The sequence below is a fragment of the Fringilla coelebs genome (assembly GCF_963513975.1).
Source record: "Fringilla coelebs genome assembly, chromosome: 2".
Taxonomy (NCBI): Eukaryota; Metazoa; Chordata; class Aves; order Passeriformes; family Fringillidae; genus Fringilla; species Fringilla coelebs.
The window spans coordinates 71275918-71296313 of NC_140029.1; the positions used below are offsets into that span (position 1 = coordinate 71275918).

Sequence of the window (20396 nt, forward strand, 5' to 3'; positions counted from 1 at the left end):
ACAGCTAGTCTAAGTATGTAAAAAATGTATAGAATAGGAAGGAAGAAAAGAGAAAGTACATCCAACAAGACAAGAATGACTACAGAAACCACAAGCTGGCATCCGTATGTGTAAAATTCTGTGGTCCATTTGTGTCTTTTAATTGATGACCAAAGGTAATTTTCTTACCCGTTTTAACATAGGGATGTGTGTGTTAATACTTCTGGCGGTGTGATTAATGCCACCAGTGTTGCAGTTTGGAAACACAAATAACATGGACTGAAACATGGAGTACAAGGATGCATAACGTGAGCAAGTTGTGGTGGTGCTTGCCACGCTTGCCTGGGGTTAGCTGGATGAACAGATGGCTCCTGTCATGACTAAGGAGGGGCATTGTTTAGCAGGCTTCTGTTCGTTAATGCAGATGTTTTGGTTATTGTTCAGAGAACAGTTTACACAATGAGTACCTTTATGAAAAGAGAGGAGTTTTATATCCTGCTGAAGTGATGATTTACATTATCTGGTTTATCGTGTGTATTACCAAGGGCAGTTCTAAGAATATCCTCTAGAAAGGGTGCTGATGTTCTGGGCACCACAGCAATTTATTTATAGGTGATTTCCTCCTCAACTTTAACTTGTTACATATTTGTCTGGGAAATGGTTTAGGAGCAGTTAAAATGATACATTTTCTCAGAATCTTCCTTATTCTATGTGGGTAGCTATAGTGAACGTTTTCTTGCTTTATTTTTCCTTGACTAATTGAGGGATGAGTTTAACAGTTTCCTGTGCATAGACTATTTGTGCTTTCCATGCTTTAAGACGGAAAAGCACGGAATAGAGGGTTGGCAGAATCTGTAGTTTAGGTTTTCCAGAAGGGATTCTGTTCTGATCTGGCTAAATCTTACAGAAAAGTAGTGTGTTACTCTGCTACCAAGAACTTGTTCCTGACAGTGCTATTACTAAAGAGCAGCTGTGTCCAATTTGCTGTCTGGAAGGCATCCCCTTGTACATAGCTGTACAAGTTTCTCAATACCTTTTCACATCTTGGCCTTGTGATAGGTAAATTTTGAGTCATAAGAAATATTGGTGTGTGAGGGATAGGACAAAGTGCAGGTAGTGTAATAACAAATTATAGTACAGATACTTTCGTTACCTGATTAGGAACCTTAGCTCCTTAGTGTCACTTGGCAATTAAGTTGACTTTATAATGATTTACTGCTGCTTAATAAGAAAGCTTTGATCTCTTGACTTTTGAAGTGTGATAGACATTGCCTGCACTCTTTCCATCCTCTGGATTAGTTTTCTTCCCTCAGCCTGGTGGGACTGAAGGCAAAGGTGACCTGAGCTTGTAATACCTGAGTAAGGCGGCCTCAGTTACTTAAGTATATTGGAGTTTCTCTTGAGGAACTGCAGTTCTCTGTTGCCTTTGGACTTACTGACTTAACTGTATGCAGCTTCAGAAATTCATTCAGCACTGGATCTCTCTGATGGATTTCCAGATGTTTTGTCTCCGTAGGAAGCGTCAGTGTACCACAGAGCAAGGTGCTGGGTAAGCATGTGAACATCTGTATGTAAGGGCTTGTGGAAAATTAAACTGAAAATAATAAACCAGCTTGTTTTAATTTGTGTGAGTTCAGACTGTCATATTTTTGGTAGTCATTAAGGATTCTCTGAATAACAGCAGGAATTTGTGAATGTTCATAGGAAGTTTTCTAAATTAAGGAGAGTGTGAAAAGCTTGCTCCAAACTAAGTAAAATACAGCAAGAAATGCAAATGTGGAGGAGGGTAGGTTAGTGGTATGGCTTTTTGTGTAAGATGTTCTAAATATCTTGACCTGCTTGACTTTTTGTGAGTAGAGAAGCACTGTTAAAAGTGAATCCCAATGTTTGTGGGAGCATAAAGACAGACTGATTTTGGATAAGTTAATAAAAATGGATAATTATCTTGATCCCACTTCTAAGTAGTATGTAGTGCTATTGCAAAAGTTAAGTGGATGGCAAGATGGCGCTGACTCTTCCAGAAGTCTTGGAGTGTAAGGATGTAGAAAGAAGAAACGTTTCTTCTTTCCCCAGGTTCTCTGGCATAATTCAGACTACGAGGAGGTTTCTCCAATGGCCAAATTTTGTGTTCTTGGAACTTTGTAGCAAACTATTTTAAAACATAGTGCTGTGTGTTACAGGCTAGATTTAGCTTGGCCCTTGACCTGTGCATAAATATGGCTGTCACTGTTGTTTATTATACTGTAGCAGCAGTGATTACATCTGTAGAAACACCTCTTCTACCTGTCCTCAGTCATGTTCTGTTCAGTTTGAAAAACTTCCTTTGTTTTACATTTTGGACTTTTTAATAAAAAAGGTAAATTATGTTCCATTTTCAGCTGAAACATTTTAAAAGCTGAACAATTTTAGAAGCTTTGAAAAAATGTAAGAAATTAATAAATGCCATTGCTTTGTCCAACACAGCTGTACTGCACCATTAAATGTTTGTTATTGTGAAAGCTAACTAGTACCTGTTTTGACATATCCAGCATACAAAACTTAAACACTTGTCTGTTTAACCAGAACATTTCTGTACTTTTAAGTCCAGTAAGAAATGAAACATACATGTTGAGGAAATTTAGTCTCTCTACAGAGCTTTGTGCCTCTTCCTGTGACATTTATGCTCTGGAGCAACATGCTGTGTACTGAAGCCCTACTTCCTGGGAAGTGACTGGGTATGTCTGCCAGTGGGAAATAGGGAGTAAGTTTTTTGTTGTCCTTTGCTTCTCTACATTACCTTTGCTTTATTAAACTACCTTTATCTTGACCCATGTTTTTTTTTTCCATGGTATTTTCTGTCTCTTGTCCTGCTGAGAAGAGGAATGATTTAACAGATCAGGGAGTACAAAGTGTCCAGACAAGGTCAGCCCACGACAAGATGGGAAATAAGCTTTCCTATTGTTTTGTAAGACCAAAGGAACACAGGTGGAGTATGGTGCTAGGGACTTGAATGTTGTGTTAATACTTCTGAGATGACCAAAATAATGGCATGAACAATTTTCCAAATGTATCCTCAATGAAGACTGGATATTGTACTTGAAGTTAGAATGTTCTATACATTTTGTTTTCTTGGAAATACAGTTCCTGGATGTCTCATAGTAATACAAGAATCTACTCTGATATCAGTGGCTTGTTCTGAATGTATAATAGTACTGTAATAGGAATTTTTTCTAGTGCATTTAGTAAAAATCACCAGTAAAGTGATTTGAGCCCTTCAGTTGTTGCGTGTGTTAATGTTGATGCAAAAGAGTCGGACTTGGGGTTTATTAGTCCCGGAGGAGCAAGTGTACTGAGATAACTTCAAGGACATTAGAAATGGTCTCCAAATTTTTGAAGATAGTGGAGTTGCTTTGTAAATGTTGCTCTAGGTAATATTCTTCTATTCCAGGCCTGGTAATGCATCCAGGTGCAAATCCGACTTGCATCTGAATCAGGATCCCAAGTGCAGTCTCAGTTTGTGCCTTGAGTGGTAGGTTGGACAATCAGGAAGGACAAAATTCAACTTGTTTTTTTTTAATGGATCTTGAATCCAGAAGTCTTGTCCTGTTTTCTTATCAAAGCAGGCTTTGGTGGATTGATCTGTTAAGGAGGTCCCAAAAGTTGCATTATAATATCCAGAAAATACTCAGTTCAGAGTATTTTCCATATTTTTCCATACAGGCAAAAATTAAGTTCTGATAGATAATGAGCAAAAAGTCTTCAGTGTTTATTTTAAATTGTACAGAGTCTTAAAACTCAAGTAAACAGGTGAGAATCAATTTCTTGTCTCATTAGGCAGAAGCACTTTGCATGGGGAATTTAGCCCTGAAGACTGTAACAAGGTTTCTAGTGAATCATAAGAACTGTATTAAACAGACTACTGTTTATCTGTGGTTCCAGACTGTCCTGTCAGTGTTTCCATGATGCTTGCTGCTGACAAAACTGTAGACACAATCTTTAGTCTTCTTTTTATTTCATGTGTGTTGCATTAAATTAAGCCAGGTGCATTGCTGTATTGGCTTGTGTGTAGGTACTGTAGAAGTCAGTTGTGATTTAGAGGTGTTCATGCTTTTTGAATGTGTGGGCAGGTTCTCACTGGTGAAACAGGAGTTGCTGGTATCACTAGCCAATTAGTATTGACCCTTGCAACCTGAGTAGTGTTCTCTATGATCTGTGGAAATGTGGATTGCAGTCTGCTATGTGCAGGTGAATTTCTCTGCACTTAGTGGTGTAGCCCAGCATTCATGCTGCACCAAAATGTTTTACCATGTTCTTAGGTAAAAATGCCTCGTTTTCTGTTCAGTTTATTCTTAGTTGAGTTCAGGCACTGCCCATTTGTTTTATTGTGTTTGTGTTAGATTTGAAATACTCTTCTGTTGTCATGTGAACAGATTGCTTGCTTGACTGCAGAACAGCATTTTGAAATTCTTCAAAGAAGGGATGCATTATTATAATATGAATGATACAAGCCTAATCATGTGTTAAATTAATCCTCTAACTCTTTTAGTTTTAGGTAGATAGCATTTTTAAGTGAAGAAAAACTATACTTAGTGTAGTATACATTTTTAAATAACCAAAAACTTGTTTCCTGTAGTGTAGCTGTTGGTGGTATTGCAATCTGCCACAATGAAAAAGGCTTGGTACAGCTATAGAATGATTCTTTTAGCCACTAAAATTCACTAAAAGTACCTGTTACTGTATGTCTGGTGTTGTGTATAGAGATTATATACCAGTGTATTTGAAGCTGCTGCAACTTTGGTCTTGGGCTATTCCTAGGGCGCAAGAACCCCTGGACAGTTAAAGTTTTGAATTTTGCCCAGATGAAATGTCTGGATGAAAAAAAACCACAGATGTGGAAGTGCCCTTTCACCTGCTTCATGCTGAGCTCTCTGGTATCCTGAAATTGTTCTGGTGGTTTGTGGCACGATGAATTTCATACATCAGCAGTAGCAACACAGCAGGTGAATTAAACTGGGTCCCTTTTTTCTCTTTTTAGATCTGACTGCTAGTGGTCTGTAGAAAAAGTTAGAAGAGAATAAATTATCTTAAGTTGACCTCAGTAGAGTTTAAGATGTGTAATAACTGCATTCCACATAGTTTCTGTGGGTTGTGAAGATAATTAAATTTCTCTCAAGACTAAATATTAATTTCTTCTGCCAGCCCCCTGCCTGTCACTAAAATAAACACTGCTTTAGTTGTGGTGACATTTAGAGTTAAGAATTTGCTTTAAAACTGAAGCTAATGCACTCTCTTTTAGATGGCTAGCTAGCTTATGTGACTAGTTTGATTTCCCCCCCCCCCCCACCCCAGCTTTCTTCACATCAGTGCTGTGCATTTAAGTGGAGGCTATTCTGTGTTTGCACAATAACTAAATGTGGTACTAAACTTATTTTATTAGAAAGTAGAATTTTGAGGTTAACTGTGCCGGTCAGCTGTTTTTATTGAGTTGTACTTGCCAGCAGGGTTACTGCAAAGCAAGTATATATTACTGTAGTGATGACCTCCACTCATGCTGAAACAATATCATGCCTTCAGAGCTTCTAGTACTGTTTCTAAACAGTTTTTGTTTAAGGTATTTGTTACTGAAAAACAGCCGGGAATCTGTTCCCCTATTTGTAGGGATTTAATGAATAGAGAACTCATGGAAAGGCCTTTTCTGTTTGCATGCTTTAGGAAAAGCCTCCAGGGTACTGGATTTTGAAGCAAAAGTGCACTTGCTTCTATTAAATGTGACACGTGGTCTGGTTTTCAGGTTAAACTGAGTGTAAGCAGTTGTGGCAGTGCCTACTCTGTATTAAAGACTGAGCTACTGTAGGAGACTTTGCTAGTGGAAATAGTATTTGCTTTGGTAATTAACATCAATTATATTAGTTGTTGCAGTCTTTTAGTAGTTATGTATGACAGTAGGGCTGCTGATAACTGGGGCAGTTTGGAATAAGATACTTCAGGTTAGAAGTTCTAAAAAAATCCTTATATGGTTAATGAACTAGAAAGTAATGGGATTGTTGTGCTTCAGTGGTCAGGAGTTCATAGTGCATTTTCATGTCCTTTTGTCTTAGTAGTGGTCTGTCTGTGTAAGGGTAGGAGCTGAATTGGAGCCCTTGAAGATGAGCTTGTTGCTGATGCAGCTTTGGAGGAAGTGCAGGTAGCTCAGCCAGGCTGGGTTTGTCAGCCTGATCATCTTGCTCCTGAAATGGAGCTTGTGCACAAGGGCAGATAACCCTACTTGCCTGCTCAGGCACTGGTAACCAATGAGAATTGCACTTAGCCCACTACCTTTTCATTAGGTGTTGATGTAGGATGTGCCACTCAGGATGTGCATGACTAGAAAATAATGATGTAAGAATGATCTGAAATGTCTGTGCTAATTTAGATTTTTCCCTTGTGTAAAACACTCCTTGACATTAGTGGCTGGTTGTCTAACTGTCAGCTGTCCGCTTTTTTTTTTCTTTTTCTTAGGAGATCTTGAATTCAACTTGGATAAACCATTTTGTTTTCTTATTGCAACAGACCCAAGTTATTGTGGGTCTGTTGCAATAAGAGTGGTACTTGACTTGCAGGGAAATTAGTGGGCTGTGTTCATATGTTCTGACTCTTTTAAACTTCTATGAAACAATAATTTTCTTCTAAATCATATGATTTGAGGAAAGAGGGCTCGGGGATTCTGAGATGTGATCAGTTCCACCTGTAACAAACAAGGGGGAGTGGTGTTTTCCAAACCGTGGTACCTTTTGGTGGGAGCCCATACTATAAATAAAGAAATAAGGAATGTGGGGAAGTGGTGAGGTGCTTGAGATGAATACTATCCCACTGATAAGTTTTCTTCAGCTGGAAGCAGCTAGAATTGTTTTCAGTCAAAGTTAAAATTGATTAATTCTAATACATTTGAATACTCTCAATCAATTTTATTGTCTGTGTGGATAATTTCAGACAGCAGATTCATCTTCTACAGTTTCACTGTGGCTTTTTTGGGAAATCTTTCAGGGTTTGATGTTTCAGTCACTAAGCGCAAGAATGTCCCTTTAACCCATTTCCTCTTTTGACAATATATGAATTTGCATATATAGAATACCTTTGGTATTATGGAGAAACTGTAGCAGAGTGGAGGGAAAGATGGAAACAAAATAGGCACTTGGACTGTGGACAGTAGTTGTTCCAGAGCTGAGTGACAGATGTAATGTGGTAATTCTTGATTTTTTTGTTGTTGTTGTCTTGCTCTGGCAAGCTTTAAGCAATAATGTCTTGCAATGTTGAAGTTGTTGCACTTTTTGCTATGCAAGAGCAAGTCCTACTCTTTTCATGCTCCTCTGTTCTGCCCTGAGCTCAGGGATTGTCGTAGGTATTTAAGCACCACATACACTTTTCTTGGCTGCCAGAAGTGTACAGCCATAAACAGAGCAGTGAAACCCTTTCTGGCTGGATCTTTCTCTGTGAGAACTGTAGTCTCAAGGATTCATCTGACAGGGCAAGGCCCTTCAATTGAATTGGGACCTGCATTTGTTCAGGCTTCCTATTATAAAACCAGGGTATCTAGGACCTAATTTTCAGTCAACCAATAATAATTTCATAGGCATATGAGTAATTGCTTCTTATAAGCCCTCATAATGTATTTTTTGGGAACTTGTAAACTGTTGATTTTTTTCTCTTTAGCAAGTTTCAGGAAAGTACACCATCTTCTCTATGTGCAAGGAGGAGATGACCTTTCACTGTCATATGCATGCAACTACTAAAAACCTTGTTTGTGACACTTGGGTTTAGAGCAACCTTCTCAGTATTCTACATGGCAGCAGCTTGTTGATGAGATGTACCTATAAATGTGTGTTCCCTGTACTCAATGTAATAGTTGAACGTTGTTTTTTCTGTTCATGTCTCTTGAAATACACGCAGCTTGCTGCTGTGCCTCCTGCTGCAATGGTGGCTGCCTGGAGGTGGCTTGTCATGCTACCTCTGTACATGAGAGCTTTAGCAGAACCTCAGATGCTGATGTCAGTCTTGCTATTAAATGTCGTGTGCCTGGCAGGACCTTGGCATGCAAACACCATGCCACTAAAGACAGTATTTGAGCTCCTCAGTCGAGCACATCAGCTTGGGTTTTCTGGGGTTTTTCTTTTCCTTCTCTTTTACTGTGTGTGTTGATGGACAACAAAGCCTGTTAGGTGAGAGGAGCATTCAAGTCTGTAACATTCACTTTAATTACCCTGCCCTTTTGCTGTGGTTCAGGTGTCTGTGCCTGGCTTTCTTAGTAATTGTTCCTGCAAATTGATGTGTGTTAAAAGCACAGACATCAAGGGATACTCATTCTTCAGCTCTTGGAGAGTATTTCAAGTATGTGAACTGTGGCACAAGTAGGTTTGTGTGAATGCTGTCTAGGAAAGGAGAGTTTGTTGTACTTGTGACCCCTGGAAATGGGATCTGATGTATCTCAAGGAGGCCCTGTTTTCTTAATCATGATTATCCTGAAGGGGAAGTTCATCTCAGAGTTGCCATTCTAAAGGAAGGGGTGGAAGTGCTTTAGATGGCTGACTGGAAAGTGCAGGCTGTGTTCAGCTGCATATTGCCAGCACACACACATCTCAAGAGAGTAACTGCTCTGCCTCTAATACTGACAGCCTTTGCCTCTTCAACTGTTAGTCAGTAAAGTAAAACCTGACTTAATAAAATGTTTTTGGGAAAAAGGCAGCAATGGGAGTGGTTGTGCAAAAGTTACCTATGAATAAATAGAGGAACTGTACTGAAGAACTGCTGCTGAGTTCCTCAGTGCACTGTTTACTACTTTTGAGTTGACGGTTATAAAAATCACTAGATAATCCTTGGCACTTTAGTAATATGGTAATGAATTAAAGTATGTGAATGACAGTAACATTTTGCAAATTATATAGTGATTGCTTTCATAAAAATCTCTGCACTGCCTTAGGAACAGTGGGGCCAGAGCCAGCTGTAGTCAGGTGTATCCAAATTCAATTGTTTAGCAGGGTTTGGTATTGTTCCTCCTGTCTTGCACAGTAGTGTAACTTGAAACATGACTTATGTGATTTAACTTGCAGGTGTGGAGGAGACATCTCTTCTAATGTTTGCACACCTGTTCAACATTTGAACTTGTGTAGTTGAGATTTGCATAGGTAACAGCTGTTGCTTTAGGAGAAACCAGTTTGTTGTTTGTTTTCGCCCTTGTTGTTTGTTTTCCCCCTCCTCTACCTGCCTCAACCTGTTCTGTGAGCTCCAGGCCTTGTATTCTCTGAGTGAGCATGGCTCTGACCGGGGCTGCTCAGAGAGCTAACCTGCCAGTTTTTTATTTTTAGTGACCAGGACTGTGCTATGAGTGAACTGACTGAAGTTTCTACCTGTTAATCTGTGGATTTTAACTTTGCTGAGCTTTGGTTATCCTGAAGTTGTAACACATCTATCTGTTGTGAAGGAGCACAAGAGGTTTTTTATGTTATTTAAAAATAAGCCTTGTATTTATCATTTAAAGAACTGCTCTTCAGAGCTAAGTCAATTGCATGCTCCTGCACAGCTTAGACTGCTAGTTATGTTTCTGTAAGAAGTTTTCTTTTCAAATAATAACATGTATCTGCTTTTTATTCATACTGGTGTTTGCTGTTCTGACCTGTATGGTAACAGCTGACTGCCTGCCTCTAATTAGAGCTGTACCCATTTTCTGTGGGCATCTGTCAGGTAACTTAAGCAGCAGAATACATGGAGTTACTGAGTATGTACAAACCTCTTTCATAAGAGCTTTTTTGTGTTGGCATTAACATAATTGCTAGAGTAAGAATCATGTTTGAGCCAGCTAGCTGTGAAGTTGGTAGGTGGTAGAATGGTGTTAATAAATGTTTCAGCTTGGTTGCAGTCAAATTTTTGTGTTCTTATAATCATAGCAATGTGATACCTAGAGGAATACTATTCTCATATAAAATCTGCTGTTGCTTGATGTCTAATTAGTACAGCTTGGAGATATTTCTTCTGGGTCTGAACTGTGAACTTGATTAACCCATATTTTTAAGTCACAACATAATTCTGAGATGTGTGTTTAATTATGTTCTGCATTAAAGGAAGGTTATTACACATGAGACCAAATGTGGCTTAAAACAAAAAAAAAATACTTAGAGCTGGAAGGATTTAACAGCATTTGAAGGAAGTAACTTTATATAAGACTGGACTTGCTTTAAACCTGGATGCATGATTTCACTCATTTGGATTAGTAGATATGAGCTGTGGTTAAGTACAACCATTTGAAATTTCTGTAAAATATTATGTTGAGTATTTAAATACTTGATTTTGGTGAGCAGTAGTAGCGATAGAAATGGATTTTGTAGTTGCTTGAAGAGGAAACAAGGCAAGTTCTTGAGATAAGATGTATCTTAATTGTTTTTTAATTGGTCTTTTTTTTTAATTGCCCCACTAATTTTTCTTTAGTGTTCAAAATAGAGCCTTTTAAAACAGGATGTTTTACTTGTTGCTTTTAGTTACTGTTTGATTTTGAAAGATGCAGCAGTGTCTGGTTAGATGGCTTGGAGTTGGGGATGGGGCAGATAGGAGGGAAAAGAAGGTGGTTAAAGGAATAAGTTGGAAAATAGACTTAATGGAGAGGTCGTCTTGGCACTGCTAGGTAATGTCAGTAAAACAGTAAAACAGGAATTGGGAAACAGTTTTTCTTTTTTTCTTGAGAGCCAAGTATCTTGGTGTTCTCAGTTCCTTGGAAATACTAAACTTCTTATTAAAAAAAAAACCCAAAACAAAACAACCCAAACCAAAGCACAAACAAAAGAACCTCAAAATGAAAGCAAAATCACAACACCCAAACAAAAATGACGCCTCAAAATTTCTGTTTTTGTTTGTTGTGCCTTTCCAAGGCATACTGAGCTGCAGGTGCTCAGATGTTAAAACTCCAACTCATGCTAATGGCCAGTAGTTCAGAAGGTGAAGGTTCTACACTAATGGTTAAATTATCGTGTCAACTTTGACACTTTTTTTCCTGAAGTTGTACTCATGCCCATTATGGATTTGATGTGAAGATGACAAGAAATTACGTAAGGCTAGTTAGTGCAGTATGTTTTTGTTTTAACGTGGAAGAAACAGGAGTTATAATTCAGTTACATATATGTGTTAACTTACAGTAGTTGTATGTGTATATATATATATATATAAAATAGGAAAAAAGCCAAGAGCAATGAATCTGAAAAAGTGTATCTTGTTCTGGAGGATTATTCATAGGTGAGTGTAAGTTATTCTGAAGTAGGAAATGAGGCATTTTAAAAATACGTTGCAAAATTTCTAATTTCTCTCATTCAATTCTGCCTCCCCCAACATTTAAATTGAGAGGTAAGCTCCTGATCGAGCACTTGGAACTGAAATGAAAGCTTGCTGGTTCACAGTGCTGAAGTTTGGATGGTGGTAATTGTCTGATAGTTCATCCAATTACAAAGGCACCAGTGGTAGAAGTGGGCCTGACAGCCTTCTGGGTCTGTGTGATACCTTTTTTGTTTGGTACAGCTCCTTATCATAACCAAAGCAACTACTTCCTCCATATTCTAAATATGTCTTTACTTTGTTATCTTTGAACTGCTTTCTAACACTGGCTTTTAGGCTTTTTGGTCATGATCCCTACCTGATATTCTGATGAAGTACTAAGATGAAAATCTTCTACCCTGCAGCACAGCCAAGTACAGCGTGGTGACATTTCTACCTCGATTCCTGTATGAGCAGATAAGAAAAGCTGCAAATGCATTCTTCCTCTTCATTGCCTTACTGCAGGTATTGTTTTATTGCTTTCCCTTGTTTATAAAATGAAATGGTAATGTAGTAAAAGTTATTTCTCTTGTTATGCTTAACTGCAAAGCAATTCCTAAACTTTCTTTAATAGTAATATTAAAGCTGGGGTATGTAGTTGCTAATTGAAATTGGAAAACAGCTTAGAGACTTCTTTCCATGTAGTTGTAAAGTCGAACCTCTTTTATTCTTAATAAGTGAAAATAAGTGTTGTCATAAAGCTTGGAGCTATTGACCATTGTGAGAAAAGAATGTGTGACTTTCTTGTGAAACTTCTGCTTAGTTACTTCAGATTATCACTCCTTCCATGTGAAGCAGTATAATTTTCTTGTAATAAGAGAAATAGAATTAAAGGCATGTAAGAAGAGAAATAGAATTAAAGGCGTGTACAAAACCAGTATCTGCTAACTTTGTTATTGTTTCCTCAAACCTACTTGGACTGTAGGCTAGTTTGCCCACTGAAATGGAATACCTGTGAGGCACAAATCACACAGTAAATTGGAGAGCTTTGTGTTCTGTCTTCTGAGAGCTTTGCATAAAATTCTAAATGTACCAGCAAATAATTTTAAATACAAATATAAAAGGGGTCTCTTATATAGGGTCTCTTTTCCCTCTGTTCACAGCAAATTCCAGATGTCTCTCCAACAGGAAGATATACCACCTTGGTGCCATTGCTATTTATTTTAACAGTTGCTGGCATCAAAGAAATCATAGAAGACTATGTGAGTATGATTGATGAGGGTAGGGATGAGTATGATGGAGAAGGCTGTGCTAAAGACCAAATGTCTCAAAAGCTATAAAATGCCATGAAGCCATGCATCTCTGAAGTCTCTTGAGTCATTGATCAACAGCAGGAAAATACTGTTGTGACTTTCAAAGTGTTTGACTTGAATTTCTGTAATAAATACTGAAAATACACTGAAATCAATAAGTATTTTCATTACAGTTGGTGAAAAAGAAAACAGTAGAAATCAGGACAATTTTTTCTCCCTCTTCAAGCTTGCTTATTAATGCTTTTATTAGAAAGACAGTGTAGAATCCTGACAAATATGTGACCTTTTCAGATGGTCTTGAAAATGGGGGCTGGGGGGAGGCAAGCAGCTTAAGAACAGAGAAGACTGTTTTGGGGAAAATCTGCTCTAACTTGCTTGTATACATTACATCAGAACAAGGTCTTTCTGCTTTGCAAGGTACTGATGAGTGAAATCATTTGGAAATCAGTCTAAACAGCAGCATGTGGAATTTATGCACATGGATATTTATCTAAATATTTGGTTCTTATTGTTCCTTTTGTTTTTCTTCAAAAAAACTCAGCTTTGGAGACTTTTTTTTTACCACTGATAAAAGTTTGAGCCTGACTTCCAACACAGGGACTTTCACTTTGAAGTTTATAATTATACTCTTTATATTCTTTTACAAACCATTTGAATTTAGATGATCTGTGACTTTTTAAAAAGACAAAAAAAACCCCCAAACAAACCTGTAAAGGCAAAAAGAACCCAATGTATCATCTTGCAGTTTATTGTATTTTTAGCTCTAATCGTTCTTAAATTTGTGATGAAGTGTAATGAGGTGTAATGAAATGTTTTGTTTCCTTACAGAAAAGGCATAAGGCAGACAGTGCAGTGAATAAAAAGAAAACAGTAGGTAAGACTAAACAGTCTTTAAGTATTTAAAATGCAAATAGTGAATGCTTACTTTTGAGCAGTTCTGTTGGTTTAATGGTCATGATGGTGAGGAATGCATATCTTGTGCGCTAGGTACTTACCAGTAGTTTAGTATTTTACTTTGCTAAAGGTTTCAGACTGATGATGATTGATGGCCTCACCCTTAAGGGTGAGGCATTGGGAGGATTACTGGAATTTATAAGTTGATGTAATTTCAAGGTTGTCCAAAGTTACATGGTTCTCAGCTCCTCCAAGGAAACCAAGCAATTTTTTCCTTACTAAACTCCATCCTGATTATTCTAACACCAAAACCTTCTAAACTAAAAAAGCCAACAACCCCCTGAAATGTTAAAAGCTGCTGTCAGAAGAATTTAAAGTCATTTTTGGAAATGCTGCTGCCCTTTATATATAGTAAGTCTGGGGATTTTTTAGCTTTGCTGTCCTAAAGTGTCACTGGAAGAGAATTTAACAGATATCCACTGAATGCCTCCATGTATCCCTGAGGTATGGACAGTACTTGTCACTGCATGCCTGAAGATATCACTGTCATTTTCTTCACCTCCCTTAACTGAAAACCTGTGCAGAAAATAGGAAGAACTTGTCACTGGCCCCCCTGTGATTGTCCTGTGCTGTAGTCGAGGCAGCTCCATGTTCCCGTGTTGGACAGCTCCATTTCTGCTCCTCTGTACAAATGTGCAGGTGAAATGGGAACACAGGGACTTGAGCTCCAAGAGCCCCTTCCTCCCAAGCACAAATACCTGAAGTGTCAGAAAGCTAGAGGAGCTTTTAAAGGAACATGGGGAAGTGAGCAACCTGCTAACTCCATGCCTTAGATAGTGCTGCAAACATTATGCCTGGTTTTTTCACTGAGTTTGGTGCTTGAAAATTTGGGTTGATCATTAAGATTGTTTATTAATATACATCAAAAGGCATTGCTTTATCAGTTCTCCTAGGTAATGTTTCTGCAAGAGTCTGGGAAGATATTTCGAGTGCAAGAACACTGTATTAGTCATAAGCAATTGGCAATTAAGTGGCTGTAGCACAACAGGCCTTGTTATGGGTGATACGAAGGATGGCCCTTTGAGAGGTTGCAGAGGCAGTTATAATTCATTTGTAGGTAGAGACTGCATGCCAACAAACACTTCAAGGGATGTTTGTCACAGTAATTGTGGAGAGACAACCTTAAAGAATGCAAGGTGTTCTAATGGAGCTAAGTGGACCTTTGCACTTGAAAAATTATTTGAGTTCAGATTTTTTTACCTTTGAATACTCTAAATAAATTTTCAATCTGTCAATTAAAACTGTATCCTCCTACTTCTAAAGAGGGATGCTAAAGAGGCTTATTCTTGAGACACGCATTACTTGAGTGAAAAGATAACTTGGGTTCAGAGTGGGATTAAGATGAAATAAATTTAGGTCCTCTCTGTGCCTTTAGGCTGCTCTTATAGCTGAGTGGTGTCTAATCAATGCATTCAGTTTGGAGAGCATTTGAGCTCACTGAGAAGCAGATGCCTGCTGTCTGCTTGGCTGTGTCCTGAACTCCACTGCCTGCAATGGCTGGTTGCTTACTGCAGCAGCAGTCATGTAGGCTTTGCATTTATCTTGTTTAGGTTTTTAGAGCAGTTATGTCTCTTCAAAGTGCTTTTCCTGTTTTAAATTTATCATAGAAAACATCAGTTTGCTTTGCAGAGTGGCTTTGGGATGTAGGAATTAAATTCCCTTTGGAGCAAACTAAAATTGAAGTTCTGCCCCAGGTGAGCACTGAACATTTGCATTAGGAGGTGGAGTGTGTTTAGGCTCTGAGCCAGTGTTTTTTCTCTTGGATGGCTTCATGTGATGTCTGTGGTGATGACATTAAATCTAGGGACCAGACACCATACAATTCCAAGTGAAGCCCCTTAGCAATGTATTGCATTGATATAGAGAGCTCAGAAATAATTGTTCTGATGTAGTGATCCTCCCATTGTCAAATAATAGAATAAGTGATGGGCATTTAATATTGCATGGGATGAACTCAAATATTGGACAAGCACAGGGCTAGGAAACTCTGGAATAAGACTGATGGAAGATGCTTCTCCTTCAGGAGCCTCACTTCAAATGGCCCTGCATGGCTGGGTGTGAGTGTCAGCATTAATTCCTAGATCCAGAACTGGGTTTTGGTCTTGGGAAGCCCTAGATAGAAGGTTTATATTGAAACTCTTTGTAAGTTGAAACAGTCTTTTTAGGTACTTGTCCTTTGTTGCTTTAGCCAAGTACCTTTTGACAACGAATAATTCTTCAATTTTACCCTACTATAAATATTCTAGAGAGGACATGTCCTTTTCTGTCCTTTGGAGTACTCCTATAAAACTGGGTTGAGCAGAGTAGGAGGTGTGAAATTGCAACCCCAGAATTTCTGAACTGTTTTATGTCTAATGGCAGCTTGCTTTCTCTTTAGACTGTGGGATTATGAGTTTAAAAGGAAATAGTTCAGTAATAGAAAATAGCTTCAGTAATTTGCTTGGGTATTTAATTTTAATCACTAAATTGATTTCAGTAAGCATTGCAAGTGAAATTGTTCTCTGAAGTAAATTGGTTTCCAGACCAGGTCTGTAGCACTTGATGCTGCAATATACCTTTGTGTGTGAGCATACAGCATTGTCAACAGAATGTTTACTAAGACATCTCCAGAACTTTCTGGTGGAATAGGGAGCTGTCTAAACCATGGCACAGGAGAGTCTGAGTGTTGCAGCTCTTCTCTGAAGGTTTGAGTTTTGAGTCAAGGCTGCAGGTATTTGGCTTTCCCCTTGAGACTCTGCATTCAAGCCTTCTAAGTTCTGAACTAAGCAGAGCTCAGTTCAACAGCAGTGTTGGGGGATGGGAGGGGTGCACCAAAACTGTTCTTCCCCTGAACTAGTTGTTTGGTTGGAAGCTCAGCTGTTTTTTGACACATCACTGGCACTACTTCTGTTGCTGCCCACCCATTTTTTGTTAAATGGTTTAGTTCACTGCAGTCCATTCACTGCAATATTAAATATCAGGGTTCAATGCTTCAGTGTGTGTGGCCTGAGAGCAGGAGTCAAGAGACAGGTTTCTTCTGCTTCATCTAGTCTGACAAGTCTTGCATTCCTGTTTGTGGAGTGACATATCCTGGGTAGGTTGGTTAAGGCTGTATTCAGCAGAATTTTTTTCTGAGAGTGTGGTATTATTTTCAAATGAGCCGCATGTATGAAATGCATAGAGCTGAGAAGATTGTTCATATTCAAAAGTAGGGGACTGACCTCTTCAACTCTGATATGTTGCACACTGCACTTTTGAAACACTTTAGAAAACTGGCTGCGGCTGCTTTCAATGACGGTCAGCTTGCTTGGACCTGGACTGGACTGGGTTACTCAGCAGTAATTGGCATATTTGACTGTACTGTTTTAGTTGGAGTAGTCTTAAGTATGTGTAGAATCACCAAGAGGAGGTGCTTAGGTGGAAAGACATGCTGTGGGGTAAATGACTAATGAGTGTGTTAAGATGGCAGTGTAGAACTGGAGCCCTATGGAAACTGAGGTCTGTTTTAGTAACTTGTTTTCTTTTTCTTGTTTCAATGTGAACTTCAGAGGTGAGGATTTGCCTTCTGCCAAAGCTGATAGTTGCTTTTCAGTAGGGGTTTGAGTCTGCTTGGCAGTTAAGACTCAGATTTATATGGGCCATAGGTAGTGGTAGTAGAGTTGGATGTGCCAGAGTGAAAACATTATGAGTAAAAAGCAAGGAAAAAGATGAGAAGTCAAAGTTCTGTGGTAAGTCATACACAGAGTAAAGGTGCTTCTTAACACTGATTGACAGTGGGCAGTAATGCCTTTTGTTTTAAGGAAGGTCATTTCCCAAACAAGAAACAATGCTGCCCATCTGCATGTTAGTGTGAAGTGATGCCATGAAGAAATCAGGCCACCAACTGTTGTCTGGCAGGAGATAAAAATTATATAAATATGAAGGGCAGATTCTTCCTCTTTCTTGGATTCATATGCCCACAGCTGTGAACAAAAGTTCCAGCTTATGAAAAATACATTTCTGATTTTTGTGTTGGTTCCTATTGTGTTTGCTACTGCTGATACAGTTGTTTTGAAATTTATCTGAATTATGGCTATTTTTTCTGTAATCTAACTTTAAGCTTTCTTTCCAGTTCTAAGAAATGGGATGTGGCAGAACATTATGTGGAAAGAGGTAAATAAAACCTGGGGATAGGAGGGAGGGAGGGAAAGCAAGTGTTCAAGAATTACTCTTGCCAGAATTAATTAGGAGGCTTAGAATTAATGTATACTACATGAGACTTCTCTGTCACTTGAGGGGGGGAGGGGGTGGGAGGGATCCTTTCTGTTCCAGTAGTCAAAATTGCCCTGAGCAAGGCACCTGAGTACCCATTTTTAAATCCTGGTACTGTGTTACAGTCAAATGCTAATGGGCTGTTGTGTTTTTCCTTGTGCAGTTAATAGGTAAACTGTACACAGTATTTTGGTTGTAGTCTGCCTAGAAGAGTAATTTTCACTGCAATGCTGTACCTCCCCTGCAAGTCTAACAGAGACTTACTTTGCTGCCTGTGCTAAAAAGTCCCTGGGCTTTGAGACTAATTAGTAAGCTGCTTTCTCAAGTGAGAAACACAAGCCCTGCTGCTACCTGAGGCACTTGGGACCCATGTTCTGTGAGGCCCTTGGCCAAGGTCTGGTGAGCTTTATTTCTAAGACCTGGAAGTTGCTGAAATGCCTTAGGATGTATCGATCTAGTTGTGGCTCTTAGTCCCTTTTAAAGGATAAAATTAGCCCTCTTATCTAGTAATTGAGGAAAAAGTACACCCTTTTAAAACCTCTGAGGAATGAGATCAGTCTCAAGACACCTAAAAGCTATCCTGCTGAAGTGTTAGGCTATAGTAGAAGCTCAGGATTGCCAGGGATTCAGATGGCTAATGTTGGTTCCTGTTTATGCTGTTCCAAGTCCTATTTTTGTAGAAAGGACAGTGAATTGAAAGTTTAAGGTCAAACCTGGAATCTGGGTTTTTTTATACCCTTAGGCATTTCTTGAATTGCCCTGTGTCTATAACCGCATGTTGTCCAGGTTTGCATTTATTGTTGAGGAATAACAGTTCTGTATTATCCACCTTGATCACTTTAAGGCATGCTTCGGACTTTTTCCATTTTTTTTTGTGCTGAAAGTGGTAGGGAATTTATTTTTAGTGGTATCTGAATAAAACTAATGAATCCGCTTGTTCATACATACCATCTGTTTCCATTTTTATAAATTAATATCTTGAAAGTATTTTAAGCCCATTTCAGACTCTCAGTGCTGCATTGGCATTAAGCAGCCTCATGCTTATTGGGCAAACCTGGTTTACTGTTTTGAGAGTGCTACTTGACTCTTTTGAGAATGAAAGTCCCGTGTATGTGTGACTAACTCAAGGTGCTGGAAAGTCTTAGGCCTGTGTAGGAGGAGAAACAGTATTCCAGAATTCAGAACTCTGCATATCTCAGTCAGGGAAGGACAGGATTCGTAGAGATGATACTATTTGCTAGTGACTAGTACAAGCAGTGCATCTAAGGAGAATTGAGGGAAAATCATAGTGATGATTGGGTAGGTAAGTAAAGAGGTAAGGAATAGAAGAAAACTCTTGATACTTAATGAACGTGAAATTTAAAGATGAAGGTAAAGTTTTTGTTTTTACTAGGGGGAAAAAATATGACTAAAGAAAACCCCTGAATTTGGATAATGGCAGAATTATAGAAAAAAGTAATTTTTATTAAATATAAGCCATAGAAGTTCACAATTTCTAATTGAGTGTATCTAATCTATCTAATTGAGTGTACCTTTTTTCTCTATAGAATTTTATACTTTGCATTCAGAAAAGGGAAGGCTTTGATATTTCCAAACTTGCAGTGAAAAGTACTCTGACTTTCAGAAAAACTATCTCTAGCTGTTCTGTGCATGATGCCGTTCTTCTGACTGGGTGAAAGAAAATAACAAACTAACATTCCAGACGAGCGAACTGTTTGTTTTTCTCTTCCATGCTACTGTACTCCTGACCACCACAGGTAGCAGTAGGCGATATTGTGAAGGTCACCAATGGGCAACATCTTCCAGCAGACATGATCATAATATCTACCAGGTATCCTGAATGGCTGTGGAAGTGATGTGTCTGATGAACTGAGGTGCAGAGGACTTGAATCTCTGTATTTGCTATTAATAAAACCAGACATCAGATAGCACTAATTCTATTCCACGCGTAAAATCAAATTTCAACAAAATTCAATGGCACAACATTGCTTTACTAGGCTTTGATTCATGTATCATTGTAGATAGTCTCTCCTAAAACGAGGCGTTTCCAAGACTTCACTTTATGAATTGCAGGTGCATTATACTCTGTATTGATGAGTTTGTTGGAAGACCGAAGGTTCTTAACACGAGCTTTGTGCAGTCAGTGGTTCTATGGCCTTCTGAGAATCCCTCCACTTAAATAAGGAACCTTAAGTTTTCTTCCAGTTAATTCCACTGAGTATTCAGCATATTTTCCTGTGCTCCCCCAGGAAGATTTCTTTTAAATAGTAAATCCGAAAGGAGAGCTCTGTTGGCATCAAGCAACCATATAGCTTTTGGACTTCATTTGTTCACTACTTCTCTTGGATGTGGTACATGTGTGGCCCATCTCTAGCCTGGGAGGAACAGTAACCTGTTGAGTCCTTCTTGGTTTAGTTTCAAGTATGGGACAACTTCTTGATGCCCCCCAGGACACATTCAGCCCTCTTGGCTGCCAGGGCACTGTGGACTCATGTTGAACTTGCTCTTGACCAGGACCCCCAGGTCCCTTTCTGTGGGACTGCACTCCCTCATCCCATTCTCCAGTCTGTACGCACATCCAGGGTTGCCCTGTTCCAGGTGGAGAATCCAGCACTTGCCTTTGTTAAACTTCATATGGTTGGTGGTTGCCCAGCTCTCTCATTTGTCAAGGTC

General features: G+C 38.8%; 1 protein-coding gene across 1 annotated transcript in view; it reads left to right on the forward strand.

The window, feature by feature from the left end:
- ATP8A2 (ATPase phospholipid transporting 8A2) overlaps positions 1-20396 on the forward strand; it is a gene marked incomplete at its 3' end in the record, with an annotated part of 285167 nt that overhangs the window by 36861 nt on the left and 227910 nt on the right. Inside the window, exons 3-7 of the mRNA XM_084201014.1 lie at positions 11652-11751; positions 12390-12488; positions 13368-13413; positions 17584-17624; positions 19481-19554. Of these exons, the coding sequence (XP_084057140.1) occupies positions 11652-11751; positions 12390-12488; positions 13368-13413; positions 17584-17624; positions 19481-19554 (360 nt within the window). The remainder of the gene's footprint in view (positions 1-11651; positions 11752-12389; positions 12489-13367; positions 13414-17583; positions 17625-19480; positions 19555-20396) is intronic.